Source organism: Ictidomys tridecemlineatus, chromosome 5, assembly GCF_052094955.1.
Source record: "Ictidomys tridecemlineatus isolate mIctTri1 chromosome 5, mIctTri1.hap1, whole genome shotgun sequence".
NCBI classification, from domain to species: domain Eukaryota; kingdom Metazoa; phylum Chordata; class Mammalia; order Rodentia; family Sciuridae; genus Ictidomys; species Ictidomys tridecemlineatus.
The window spans coordinates 100,931,273-100,946,876 of record NC_135481.1 but is presented as its reverse complement, the minus strand read 5'-3'; the positions used below and the strand labels follow the sequence as shown (position 1 = coordinate 100,946,876).

General features: G+C 37.1%; 1 protein-coding gene across 37 annotated transcripts in view; it reads right to left on the bottom strand.

Moving 5' to 3' along the window:
• Nucleotides 1–15,604, bottom strand: part of Nrxn3 (neurexin 3) — a 1,549,271-nt gene that overhangs the window by 947,371 nt on the left and 586,296 nt on the right. For all 37 annotated transcript variants that reach the window (XR_013439170.1, XR_013439171.1, XM_078050614.1 and 34 more), the window contains one exon: nt 3,493–3,696. Coding sequence is in view for 35 of the 37 variants with exons in the window: in XM_078050614.1 (XP_077906740.1) it covers nt 3,493–3,696 (204 nt within the window). In the remaining 2 variants the exon portion in view is untranslated. The remainder of the gene's footprint in view (nt 1–3,492; nt 3,697–15,604) is intronic.

The following is a 15,604-nucleotide window of genomic DNA, read 5'->3' as shown; positions in this document are numbered from 1 at the left end:
CCATGGCAGAAGTGTTTCTGGCTCTCTGCTGAGGACCCTGAAGGCTGTACCTCCTGCAGGTTTCTTTTTTCTGTAGTGTGGCTCCATTAAATTGAGCACCGAGGGAAAAGGAGGTCTCCCTCTAGCAGGTTACAAAGGTGACCATCATGAAAGCAGTTTGAAGTCATTAAGAACATCATATCATCGATCCACAATATTGACCTGTAGGGTTTATAGATAATCCATAATGATCTAGCAGTTTAGAGGCAGGAATTATAGTCCCAGCTACCAACTTTTGGCATAAGCTTTGAAAAGTCATATATTTCTTGCTTGTTTCACATCTGTAAAAGTCAATGTAAAAACATTTTTGTGATTCATCTCACAAAATTATTAAGAGATTAAATTAAGACAAGGTCATTTAAACTTTCAACGATACTATAATACTGAAATATTGCTATTGCATTTTTTAATAATCAAGGAGAAAAATATGGTTGATCAGTAGCCAACCTCACAACTTTTAAAAACATGTTGTGTAATGCAAGATATTCTTCCTCACACCTGCTATTATCACAAATGGCTGTTTTCAGAAAACAAAGTCCTTAGAAAATCCTAGTCTCATTGGCATGTAGCGATAGGTTACATCAAAGGAACTAGGATTTTCTACCATAAACTTACATAGGTGAGCACTTTGAAATCGAGAGTAATTTCATCTGTGCATGTGCTATAAAACCAAGATGTCTTAAATGCAATAAGAGAACAAAGGGATCATTTGAAGTTTGGGGGATGGCTTGTGAATGCAAACTTTGCTTGGAGATGTTTTCTTCTATAATCAAGAAAAAAAAAGGAAATATAAATTTGTAGCAGGAAGAAAGAAAATGCTCATAAAGGTGTGTCCTTAGGAGACAGAATAGAGAAACCATTGGCCAAAGCCTGATTATGAGAAGGTACATGTTCACAAGCACAAAAAATTGAAATTTAGCTTTCTTTTTTTAAAATATTTTTTTTAAATTGCCAATTGACCTTTACTTTATGTATTTATATGTGTTGCTGAGAATTGAACCCAGTGCCTTGCACATGCTAGGCAAGTGCTCTACCACTGAGCCACAACCCCAGCCCTAAAATTCAGCTTTCTCATGTATGGTTTCAAATAAAGTTAAACCCAAAACGGCAGTTGTGATGAACCAGGGAAAAAGGAAAAAGGAAATCACGACTGCTTTTGGAGGACTGCTCTGCAGGGAGGGGCTGTCTTTTGTCCAAGATATTTTAACTTTGGACAAGTTAGATAGATGGTGTACGAAAAGAAGCCAAAAGGCCAAATTCTTTAAGAAAAGCACAGCTCCCAGACTTACAGTTTAAAATAGAAAAAAAAAATTGCTTCTAGGAATACACATGGGTCTATGACTAATTCTGAGTATGCGTGTGCCTGTGTGTGAGTGTGTAAGATTCTCTCTCTTCCTTCAGCGCACGTCCCCTTTTATCCCTCCCTTTGTCCTCTTTTTTCCTAAGACTTGTCACAGTTGATTTTCTAATCTTTACAAAACAACATCTAATAAGGAAAAACAAGTTGTCTGTTTAACAGCACGGGGTGCACTCCCCCAGGGTCCCATGGGGCTGATTCATCCTTATGGGCACATCCCTCTTTGACTTTGAACTAGAGGCAAAGATAAAAATTGTCTTCATCTTCTTTTTCTATAGGCTCTGTAGGAAATTTTTCTGTCTGTTTTGTTTTGTGTTTTATCCCTTCTGCTGTTTTCCAGAGTAGTAGGTGATCAAAGTTGCTGGTGGTTGGTTTTAGGTACTATATCCTTAAACTGATCTATTTAAGGTGGGGAGATGGTGTACGGAAGGGAAGATGGGAGGGACAGGGGTATGCCAGCCCCTGTAGGCTGCTCAGTACTCTCTGTTCACAAGGCTGTTTGCTATGCGGGCCGCAGGCTTTGGGCCTTTGAAGGGTTGAATACCATCTTTTGATTTACCATGGTTGATGATCAGGAAGATTGAGAACTCAAGAACACACATGAAAAGATCCAGCAGAAGAGAAAAACAAAACCTAAAATAACCGAACACATACATACACACAAACTAAAGAAAACCAAGAAACACAGTGACAACAGAAATCAAATGAGGTTGGGCAAGAGAAAGGGCATAGTGTTGTAAAAGCTGCAAATGAGAAGGAAACACAAAAAAGACATAACTAAATAAGCCACTGCTCAAAACAGTCCTCTGTTGACTAGAGATTTTAGAATTACAGCATAGGCATTTTGCAAATATGAGGAGTTGACCTGACAGTGAATAGGACTGGTATGGATTCAAAGTTCCACCTTCCCACCAGGCCTTCTTGAACTTGCCATGGTCTTAAATCTAGTACATTTGTCCCTCATGTCATCCCTGGACCTTTAACAAGCTGCTCCACTGAAATCTTTATAAAGGAGTTCGGTATCCAAACACATACTACACAGGCAAATAAATCCATTAGCTTGGAAAGTTTGAACCCAGTTATAATACTAACCCTGCCAGCACTGGGCATTGACTTTCTGCTGAATGGAAAGATCAGAAAAAATGATTGGTGGGTTGTTTCTTCCAAAACCCAAGGCCCCCATTCTCCACTAAAGATCCATTAAAATCCAGTAAAGAGAGTAAACAGCAGGAGAAAATGTGAGGCCATCGAAGAATTTTTTTCATGGTACTCATTCTAGGTGACTGTGGTCAAAGAATAGATCCTATCCCAAGAGAACTGAAGTCGTCATACTTTTTCAGATGTACTGTAAAATTGATATTCATTGTACAGAGGAATTTGTAGGTTACAATGTGAGGTCACCATCTTTTCCTAAAGGGCTGCTGAGAAGTGGTTAAGAGTGTTGGGAAGGAAAGTGAGGTTCATAATTAGGGGGCACATTTTCCTTCCACATGTCAGAGACTCTCAACTTTGGGAAACATATTTTCAACGAGACCAAACAAACATCTGACTTGTCTTTCTAGAAGAAAGAATCAGGAGACCTCATCATCTCTAGGGCTATCAGAATTCTTAGTCTCAATAATCTTCCGGAGCTGGACATGATGTGCTTCTCATCCTGCTGACGTCCTTAGTCCTCTTAATCCCAACTTTACATGTTGCCTCTTCTCCGGCCCCTTCTGTGCCCTTGGTGTTGACTGTTTTGAGGGGTGACCAAGGAATTGGACTTAATGGGAATATGATTGATCAAAAGATGGACCAAAGTAGCGTGTTTTACACAAAGCTAAACGATTCCAAAAAACCAAGAACGGAAACTTAGAAAAACAAATAATCTAGTAAAGAAACCACCACTGTCAGAAACCAGAAATTGACATCAAAACCTCATGCAGAAACAAGGAGAAGGTTTTTGTTGCTGTTGGGTTTTATCCTTGGTCTATTAAACAAGAGGTGAGCGGCTAACTTTCAAGAAACAAACAAAGAATTCAATCAAACCAATGAAAATCAGAAAAGAAAGGGAAGACAAGCCCAAACAGAGTAGCAGAGGGTCCTTCATACGATACCTAAGTTAACCATGAGTTTGACGCGACCCCCATCGAGCTCCAGGCGCAGCGTGTCAGCAGAGTCCCTGGAGGTAGTAGCCACCAGGAGCCCGTAGGCTCGCTGGGACATGAAGCGGAAAGACACATCCTCAGCCTCAGTGTGCATGACCATGGGCATGATGATCTTCATGTACATGCTGCCGTCGTAGCTCAGGATGGACGCCTCTGCCAAAGAAGAATGGAGAAGGTTGTTAGCTTGAAGGATGCTACAGTCTCACATACCCCTTTGCATCCAGGCTGAGTAGAGAGGGCACCAAATTTGTAGCCGGGGGAAAGTATTTGATGGACTTCTGTGGTTGCTACCTTTTAACTGTGTGACCTTGGGCAGAACACCTAAACTCTGAGGCTCTATTTCCTCATCTGAAAAGTGCATATGACAGTACGGGTACCTGCCCTAGGAGCCTCACAGACTTGCCAAGAGTACCAAATTAAACACTGGATGTGAAGGTATTTTGCAAAAGGGAAAATGCACCCACAGATAGTAGTAATTGTAATGTTGGATGTCCTAGATGAAACACAGATCTAAAAAGCAAAACTGAATCCCTGTAACTATTTTTACCGAGAGTAGGAGGAGAGCAGACATTTATGACCACTTGAGCAAGCAGGTATTGGTCATAGAGCTTCTACAAGGAGGAATAGGCAACAGCATCAGGCTAGTGCCTAGACCGTCCCTCATGGCCAGGCACTGTTAGAGGTGCTCAGACCATTCAAAGAAGATTGAGAGAGCTATACCTAGAGCAACAACAATAAAAAGTTAATGGCACCCATCAGAAACTCATTTTGCTTGTGTTCAAACAGAACTTCTATAAGGAAGAAAGGAAACACTTATATTTGATGCATCCTTCAGTACTAGCATGTTGTTTAGAAGACCTCAACCTCCACCCCAAAGGACATCTCAATGCTACAGTGTGGGTCTATTGTTACTGTTTTCAAACAAGAAAACCAAGACTCTTAGAAGGATATGTTATTGTTCCAAAATCACACGACGTGGATTGTGACACAACATACCCGATATCAATTCTATTTTATAACCCATGATACTCAACGTGTAAAATTAAAATTTAATCACGCAATCAGCAAATATTTTCAGAGAACCAGGAAGCAGCTATCATTTGCATTCACATGAAGCCAGCTTGTCACTGGGCTCAGCACCTGGCACTAGGTTCTTTATTAAATATTTGCTGTCAGATAATTGCTACTTGCATGTGCTGTGTTGAAAACACAGGTGAAATAAAGTCCTTGTTCTAAAGGTAGACATATCATGTACAAATAACTTTATGAACATAAAAAATAGTTAAATGACAGAGGAAAGGTATAAAATGATGGTGATGGCATTCAGAGGAGAGTTTGAGCAAGTCTTGGGAGATGGGTGGTATTTGTGATGAAAGAAATGAGGGCATCACATTTGATAGCACATACTAGAGAGCACGTCTACAGACATAAAAGAAAGAAAGAAGGGGATTCTAAATAATTGCAAACAATTCAATTTAACGCAAACTTAAGGAATATATTTGGAGAAGTAGAGTTGGCCTTCTATATACATAGATTATACATCTATGGATTCAATCAACCTTGGGTTGAAAATATTTGTAAAAATTATATGTGTATGGGCTGAGGATGTGGCTCAAGCGGTAGTGCGCTGGCCTGTCACACGTGCGGCCTGGGTTTGATCCTCAGCACCACATACAAACAAAGACGTTGTGTCCGCCGAAAACTAAAAAATAAATATTAAAAATTCTCTCTCTTTTAAAAAAATATGTGTACTTAGCGTGTACAGACTTTTTCTTGTTATTATTTCTTAAACAATATAATAACTACACAGAATTGACAGTATAAATGGGAATGTAAGCAATTGTGTGTACAGGAGAATATGTTTGGTTATATGCAAGCACTCTATCATTTTATATAAATACTTGAGTATCTGTGGATTTTGGTATCCACTAGGGTTCTAGAGCCAATCTGCCATGGATACAGAGGAGAAATCATCTGTGACAGTAGTTACAGAGGTCATTTGAGATTGAATAAAATCAATGTGCTTTGGTGGACCCTGGAAAGTAAGAGAGTAAGAAATTTTGAAAAGATACTATGATTTCATTCATTTGTACTGTGGGTCAGGCACTCAGGTGTTGAGGACATAACAATGAAAAACAGAAACAAATACTCCTGACTGAAAGTACAGAAGAAATTAAAACAGGGAGAGACAGGAGGCAGATAGACCACATGAGGATCCTAAAACAGCCTGTGCCATCACCCCACCGCACCCTGCCCTACTTACACAACACACAAAAGGTCCTGAAAAGTAATCTAAAGGCACCTGCTCAAATTCCTCGAAAGCAATCATCTCTCAGGTGAAACCCAGGTCATGCTAATAGATGTACATCACAGTTTACAAACTCTAAGAGGATCACAGATAAAAGTTGCAGGCATCATCACAATAAAAGGCATATCATGAAGACCTGTTCTTATATGGGAAACATAATCTAAATTTAATACATGCTCCAGATGTGAAAGAAACACGTTTGCTTAGTGGAAAAGCAGAATCAAAATAAGGTTAAAGATGGTAGCTAACATTTATTGAGCTGTTTTCTTGGTGCTTTCTAGAACTTAACATGCAATAAGAAGTCACTTAGTCTGAGGGGGTTTTCAAGATGACAGAATAGAGGCGGATGTGTTCCTGGCTACTCTGTGACATGAAACCAAGAAAACAGACAGGCAGCTTCTCCACAAGGTGGGTGAACAAAAACAAGAAGTGTGTGTGTAGAGGGGACTTTACTGGAATTTAAAGCTGGAGTTTAAAGCATACCAGAGCCACAGGAGGTTGGATATATTAAAAATAATGAAAAAGTCCCCAGCAGCACAGCTGCTACTGCAGCTGGGCCAAAGGCACCAGCCAAAGTGGTCCCTCCAGGAACATAGTAGAGGGATAAGGGAATTAAAGGAACCTTAATTTGGGGGAGGCCTGAGGCCTGGGTATGGAGTGTTTAAAGACTAAGAATATTGCCTAACAAACCTGAAAGGCATGCTACATGCCATCCTTGTGCAGGGAATGAAGCTGCCATGTCTCCAGGCAGTGTAGAGAGGACAAAGGAAGGAACTATTTTGTAGCCACAGTGTGAGGACAGCAGGTAAAGGAGCCAATTCCTGGCAAACCTGAGCTTGGCCCAAAATATAGGCCCAATAAACACACAATGCACAACAGAGTGTGCTTAAGTGACCAGGAGATAATCAAACATGGACAGAGGTTTACAACTGGTCACAGAAACCTGACTCTATTCCTCCCCTTCCAACCCAGCCTGCTTGTATGACCTGCTGCTGTGTTCCATGGATACCAGAGTAGAAGAAGTTAAAGAGAATGAGTTTAGAATGTATGTCATTAAACTGATCTGCAAAGTAAAGTATAAGGAATGAAATCAGAAAGAAAATACAGAAAGCTAAAGATCACTTCAATATAGAGGCAGAGATTCTGAAAAAATAATAAAAAAAACAAGTAGAAATCCTTTAACTGAATAAAACAATAAACCAAATTAAAAATTCAACAGAAAGCATCACCAACAGACTAAACCATTTGGAAGACAGAACCTCAGGCACTGAAGATAAAATATATAATTTTGAAAATAGAGTTGACTATGGAGAGAAGATGTTAAGAAACCATGAACAGAACTTCCAAGGATTATGGGATAATGTAAAATGACCAAATTTAAGATTTATTGGGATAGATGAAGACATGGAAATACAAATCAAAGGAATGTGCATTCTTTTCAATGAAATAATATCAGAAAATTCCCCAACTCTAAAGACTGAAATGGAAAATCAAATACAAGAGGCAAATAGGACCCCAAATGGACAAAATTACAACAGATCCACACCAAGTTACATTATAATGAAAATGCCTAGCATACAGAAAATCTTGAAGACATCAGCAAATTTCTGGAGATATATGACCTACTCAAACTGAATTAGGAGGACATACAATTTAAACAGATCAATTTCAAACAATGAAATAGAAGACACCATCAAAAGCCTACAAATTAAGAAAATCCAGGACGAGAAGAGAGATTCTCAAATTCTACTAGACCTTCAAAGAATTAGCACTAATTCTTTTCAAATTATTCCATGATAAAAAAAAGAAGGAACCCTTCCAAACTCATTCTAAGAAGTTAGTATCACCCTAATATCAAAACCAAAGAAAGACACTTCAAGGAAAGAAAACTTCAAACTAATATCCCTGATGAACATAGATGCAAAAATTCTCAATAAAATTCTGGCAAATTGCATACAGAAACATATTTAAAATCTCACCACAGTCAAGTGGTGTTCACCCCAGGGATTGGTTCAACATACAGAAATCAATAAACATAATTCATCACATCAATAGACTTAAAGACAAGAATTATATGATCATCTCAATAGGTGCATTAAAAGCATCTGACAAAATATGGCACCACTTCATGTTCAAAACAATAGAAAAACTAGGGATAGTATAAACATACCTCCACATATTAAAATATATATATGCTAAACCCAAGGCCAGTATCATTCTAAATGGAGAAAAATGGAAAATATTCCCTCCAAGAACTGGAATAAGATAAGGATGCCCTCTTTCACCACTTTTTTCAACATTGTCCTTGAAAATTTAGCCAGAGCAACTAGAGAGAAGAAAGAAATTAAAGGGATAGGAGTAGGAAAAGAAAGACTCAAACTATCACTATTTGCCAATGACAAGATTCTAAATTGAGAAGATTAAAAAAATCCACCAAAAAACTTCCAGAACTAATAAATGAGTTCAGCAAAGTAGCAGCATACACAATTAACACTCATAAATCCAATGTGTTTCTATACATCAGTGATGAATCCACCAAAATAGAAAATAGGAAAACTACCCTATTCACAATAGACTTAAAAAATGGGAAATCAATCTAATAAAAGAGGCAAAAGACCTCTACAATAAAAATTACAGAAAACTAAAAAAAGAAATTGAAGAAGACCTTAGAAGATGGAAAGATCTCCCATGCTCTTGGATAGGCAGAATTTACAGTGTCAAAATGGTTATACTATGAAAAGCATTATACAGATTTAATGGAATTTCTATTAAAATTCCAATAACATTGTTCATAGAAATAGAAAAAGCAATCATGAAATTCATTTGGAAAAATAAGAGACCCAGAATATTCAAAGCAATCCTTAATAAGAAAAGTCAAGCAGGAGGCATCACAGCACCAGACCTTAAATTATGCTACAGAGATGCAGTAACACAAATGTCATGGGATTGGCACGGAAACAGATACATAGACCAATGGTAGAAAATAGAAGACACCGAGACAAACCCATATAAATACAGTTATCTCATATTAGACAAAGGCAACAAAAACAGGCATTAGCAAAAATATAGCCTCTTCATCAAATCATGTGGGGAAAACTGGAAATCTATAGGTAGCAAAATGAAATTCAACCCTTAGCTCTCACCCTACACAAAACTCAACCCAATGTGGATCAAAGACTTAGGCACTAAAACAGACACCCTGTGCCTAATAGAGGAAAAAGTAGGCCCAAATCTTAACCGTGTTGGCTTAGGAACTGACTTCCTTAATAAGACTCCTAAAGTGCAAGAAATAAAATCAAGAATCAATTTTAAATGGGATGGAATCAAACTAAAAAGCTTCTTCTGAGTAAAGGGAACAATCAATAATGTGAAGAGAGAGGTTATAGAATGGGATAAAATCTTTACCACAGGCACTTCAGATAGAGCACTAATCTCCAGGATATATAAAGAACTCAAAAAACTCAACACCAAAAAAACCAAATAACTCAACCAATAAATGGACTAAGGAACTGAACAGCTACTTCACAGAAGAAGAAACACAATCAACATATATGTGAAAAAATGTTTCAGCATCTCTACGAATTAGAGAAATGCAAATCAAAACTACACACAGAGTCTATGGCAATTATCAAGAATACAAGTAATAATAAATGTTGGTGAAGATGTGGGGGAAAAGGTTCACTCATACATTTCTGGTGGGACTGCAAACTGGTGCAACCACTATGAAAGCTGTATGGAGAGTCCTTACTCCTCAGTCTATACCCAAAGTTTTTACTACAGTGACACAGCCGCATCAATGTTTATAGCAGCTGAATTCACAATAGCCAAACTGTGGGACCAACCTAGGTGCCCCTCAACAGACAAATGGATAAAGAAATTGTGGTATATATACACAATGGAATATCACTCCGCTTTAAAGAAGAACGAAATCATTCCATTTGCAGTAAGTGGGTGGAATTGGAAAACATCATGCTATGTGAAATAAGCCAAGTTCCCAAAGAACCAAAGGCTGCATGTTTTCTCTGCAATGCAGATGCTAATTAACAAAAGGTAGGGGGCTAGTAAAGAAGGTACTCTGATTAGACAGAGGGAAATGAAGGGAGGGGAGGGGCTATGGGAATAGGAAGGATAGTAGAATAAATCAGACATTATTACCCTTTGTGCATATGTGATTATGTGACCTGTGTAGCTCTACATCATGTACAACCAGAAGAATGAGAAGTTATTCGCCATTTATGTATGATGTGTCAAAATGCATTATACTTTATGTATAACTAATTAGAACAAAAAATAAATAAAGTCACTTAGAATTCAAGAAGATCATGAGGAAGACAATATTATTATTTTATCTTATAGATACCAGGTCAGGCAGCTAATAAATGGCAGAGATGGGAACTGAATGCAGACAGTCTGATTCTCAAGGCTGTGCACCTAATCATCTGCCCAACTGTGGGAGAGCTATCCCAGGATCATGCCCATGTTTCTAAGCAGCAATGCACATGAATAATGCTTCATATTAGAGTGTAGTGTTCTTGGGGTGGGGGCTGTATGTATGTATATACACACACATATGGCATGTTTGATGGACATAAAAAATTCTATACAGAATTTAACAAGAATTCCTGCATCACAACAATTTCTTGTATTAAACTTGCATAATATTTATACACAAAACTGTACAAATAGAGCAATGAACATATTTCTAACATTCTATATAAATATGCACAATGTCTGTGTTTACATAATTACATATGCCACTAGTTTTCACTCACGCCTTCTCCCATACACAATCACACACATGTAGAGTCCTCTTCAAGAGATATTAGGATAATAAATGAGCCATGAAATTGTTTTCATGTATTCAATTTAAATACATCCAAAATTAATGGATATTTTTGTTCTTCTCAGAATATGTGTAGTGCAGAACATACATATAAATGAATGTGTCTTTTTTATTCTATTGGAAGTATCAGAGAATAAATATCAGGTGAGTATGTAGTTAAACCATTGATGGTTTGAAATCAACTGTGTATCCCAATGTGTGCCTCTCTGTGCATTCTATTATTAGCCCAATATTTTTAAAGGAGCGTGACGAAGCAGAAAATTTAATATAGGATCAGTTGACACAAAAGCCATTCCTTGAATTTTTATGAATTTGCTTAAAAGACTTCAAACACAAGGACTGCCATGAATAGAATCCTACTTTTAGTGGGAAAATAAGCCTCTGTAAAGAACGGTTCTTCTTTCTTTAAATCTATCAGAGTGTTGAGTACTGATAGACCACATCATGGGATGCCCATACAATGGTACCCAGTAGTTACCCTGTTTTGTTCCTCTGTTTATTTTTTACTATTTCCTTTTGTCTTAAATGAATATTTTCTGGCTTACTATTTTTAGTTCTTTTAATAATTTTTAAACTATACTTTTGAGCTACTTTTTAAAAAAAATTGCTCTAATGCTTATGTTTCTTAATCTATCAGAATCTATGTCATCTTATACTAATTCTAGTAAAATAAAAAGACTTTCTTTTTATCTTTCAGTGCTGGGGATTAAGTCTACTATCATTGAGATACATCCCCAACCTAAAATATAGAAACTGTACTCCTACCTGGCTCTCTCCTCTTCCTCCATTTTTGTGTTATTATTTATATTATACAAGCCAAATAATGCATTGCTATAATGATTACATTAGAAAAACATGTCTTTTTAAGAAGCTAAGAGAAGGAAGGAAAGCTCTGCTTATTCTTTTTTCAATTAAGCTTATTATTTACCATCTCTGACGCTCTTTATTTCTTCCTGTAGTTTCAAGTTACTGTCTAATGTCATTTTCTTTTTCCAACATAGCTTCATTCACTTGGGTTTTATTGTTCAATATATGGCAATTCTGTACGTTATAGGCATAATAGAATTTTGTAGATATTGTTTTATGCATTTGCTTTTCAAATCACTTAAGAAAAAAAGAAAAGAAATGTGTAATTATACTGTGTTTTAGCATTATCCACACACTTACCTCTATTGGAGCTTTATTGGAGTTCTCTGGCTTTTTTTTTTTTGCATAAATTGAAATTAATGTCTGCTGTCACTTCCTTTTAACTTGAAGTTCTTTCAGTAATTCTTCTAAAGTAAGGATGCTAATAATGTGTATTCTGTTTTGGTTTGTTTGGGGATGTCTTTATGTCATCATTTTTTGAAAGACAGCTTTGCGGAATATAGGTTTACTTAGCTGATAGTTATTTTTCTTTCAGCGTATTGAACAACATCCCACTGCCCTTGGCCTCCATTGTTCCTAAAGAGGTGTCAGCTGTTAATGGACTTGTGGTGCTCTTGTATATGATGGATGATTTTTTTTCTTTTGTTGCTTTCAAGACTTTATCTTTTACTTTCAACATTTTTATTATAATGTACCTGGATGTGGATCTCTTTGCATTGGACTTCTTGGATGTGAAGTTTGTTTTTCATCAAATTTGGGGAGTCTGCAGACATAATTTGAACATTTCCTATTCCCCTTTCTCTCTCTCTCCTTTCCCCATGGTTCTCCCATTATACAGGCATTGGTACACTTAAAGGTAGTTCCACACTTCTCAGAAGCTCTATTTATCTTAATTTTTTTTCTTTCTACCATTCAGATTTCATAATCTCCATTGATGTATCTTCAAATGTTCTTTCATTTGCCAATTCAAATCTACTGTTGAGCCCCTCTAGTGAGTTTTTCATTACACACACACACACACACACACACACATACACACTATACATATATGTGTGTATATGTGCATATATGCATATTACATAAATATACATATTAAATATATAAACATATTACATATACACAGATTACATATATACACATCACATATTACATATGTATACATATTACATATATATGAATATTACATATGTATATATATATATACACACACACACACCAGGGATCGAACCCAAGGGTACTTAACCACTTATGCCCATCCCCAACACTTTTTTTTTAATTTTTAGAATTTTATTTAAAGACATGGTCTTGCTGAGTTGCTTAGGACCAAAGTTCCTGAGGTTGGCTTTGAACTCACAATCCTCCTGATCATTTATACTTCTTAAACCCATCTTCTATTTGAAGATAGGCAGACATACATTGTGAATAATTCCATCTTTTATTAATATTCTTTATTTGATGAGTCACTATTTCATTTCCTTTCATTCTTTAAGCATAGCTTCCCTTAGTTCTTTGAAAAACATTTATAATAGCTATATTAAAGTTTTTGTCGGTTAAGCCCAATATATAGCTCCCCTAAAAGATAGTTTTTATTGCATATATTTCTGTGTATGGGTCACAGTTTCCTATTTCTTTGCACATCATATAATTTTTGATGAAAATTAGACTTTCTACCTAAGACATTATAACAATTATGGATATTGACTCTCACCACCACCAAGTCTATTTCTTGTTTGTTCATATGTTTATTTACTTAGTGATCTGACAGAGCTAATTCTGTGGCTTGTGTGAAGGTTCCTATGTCCCTGCTCAGATATTTCCCTGTTTCTCTTTTTGGTCCTACCTTCCTAGGTGCTGCCCCTGAATAAGAACCACTTGCTGGCCAAATTATGTACTTCCATCTCCTTAATCAGGTAGATTTTTACCTTTTATCAGTTGGATATGTGTGACCTGGAAGCTTCTTTCAGAGAATTAATGATTTTCTCTCATGGTCAGCCAGAAACTAGGAGCTTCAAAATTATTTCCCTGTCACTCTGCATAGATTCAGCCTTCAATAAAAGAAGTCTTCCAGACCATCAGGGATGGGTATGATTTTATTTTTAAACCTGGATTCTGAGGAAAGGCCTAAGAGGAGCTTGTTGTTCAGTCAGCACTTGTTGAGAAGTCATGCTTAAGTCCCTTGAATCCAAGAGGCTTTTCTTCCCTAGCTGATAGATCTCTATGTGACTTGAGAGTGCATTCAAATAAATCCCTAGGTCCTGCTCTAATTACTTCTGAGTATGTGCACACTAGCAAATGTGCACAACTTTCTAGACCCATAGGGATGAACGTGATTACAGGAGGGCCCTTCCCTGGATTCTCTTTACTAAATGTCTGGATGGTTTGGCATTTTCTCATTGCCTATGGCATCATAGAATTACTTGCTCATTCAGAATTGCTTGCCACCAAGATATCTTTTGTTTTCAAGAAGCCCTTTCCCATAAATTTCTCTACATACTGTTCCTGAAAGTCTTTCCCCTGAGGCATAGTATGGAGCTCTCCCCTCTTACAGCCTCATTTTCTGCTCATCTTCCTCCTCATCTTTGCAGAACTTCTGCTCAATTGTACCCCATCTGAGTGAACAAACAATGGCCCACTTCTGAATGATGTTCCTCTTGTATTAGTAGGCACTGGGGGAAGATGGTAGACTCTAATCTTCTCAGCTTACCCTTCCTGGCATAGCACCTCCTACCCTATGAGTAAGCTGGGACTGGAATAACTGGAACCCTAACATTGGCATTTCAGAATGTCTCAGTGAATGGGGGTGGGGTAGGACAAGTGAGCCCCATGTATTTTTAGGGGTGTCTACCCAAAATGCTGCTTCTGTAGAATAGAGCTGGGGGACTTGAGAGGCACCAGCAACCTGCCCCTTCTGGGCTATAACTGTAGCCCTGGAAACTGGCAGACCAGACAGAGAGTTATTATCTTCTTGGCTATACTCACCTGGAATAAAACTTCTGTTAAAAAAGCAGAATTGGAGTAGATGTCAGGAGCAAGTTTTAGTTTAAATGTCACAGCTCTGTTATTAATGAGACTTAGATATGTGTGACATAAAATGATTTATGCCATAAATACTTCAATAAATACTCCTTTGCTAATTATTTGTCTAATTTTCCTAGACTTTAACTGTGTGTGTGAATGTGTGTGTGTGTGTGTGTTGAGATCAAATTTTTTTTTTTTTTTTACCAATCAAATAGTTGTTTTATGGAGAAGATGGTCTGCTGAGCTCCTTGACCAGCAATTCCAGAGTTACCTTATTCCAAAAGTCTTTTTGGAATACATATCTTTTTCCTTAAAATCTTTCTTAGCTCTAAGTGATGATGATCTGCGTTTGTCCTAGTACGCTGATTTCTCTTTCCATAAGTGTATAACAATACTACTTCATCATTGTGACACTTGAAAACATATTTAACACTTAACATTTTTCTCATTTTCTGACTGTTTGTCTATTGCCTGATTGTTCTCCAGCCTCAAAGACCCATGGCTTCAAGAGGGGAAAATCTTCCTTCCCTTTAGCAGTCAGAGGTTCCCCCAAGTGGATTTTGGCACAGGAATGTTGAACCAGGTGATGAATTCAATATGGAAAGGGTTTTTGGTGGAATTTTTGTTTTATATAAGAAATAATCCAGGGACAAAGAAAATGACAGTATCAACGTAGTGTGTGTTTCTTTAATCTATACATTGCTTGAGCTCCCCGGGAAATGGCATCCCCTCTTCCCAGAGTATCAAACTAGTCTCCAAGAACCATGATTTTATTCTCCTCTCATATTTTTAAAGAAAATTTAAATTAAGGTTATTATTTTTTAAATAGCATAGTCACTGCTTTAAAGAATCTAAGAGATATAGACATATCTAAAGAAAAAGTAAAGAAAAAGAAACTTAAACTTTCCAAATCATACCCTCAAGGAATAACCACCACTCACAGTAAAGAAACCTATTTCCAAATTTTCTTTTCTGAGCATATATACAAACAGCAGGGTAAATGAATACAAGTTCTTTGGTAAGAA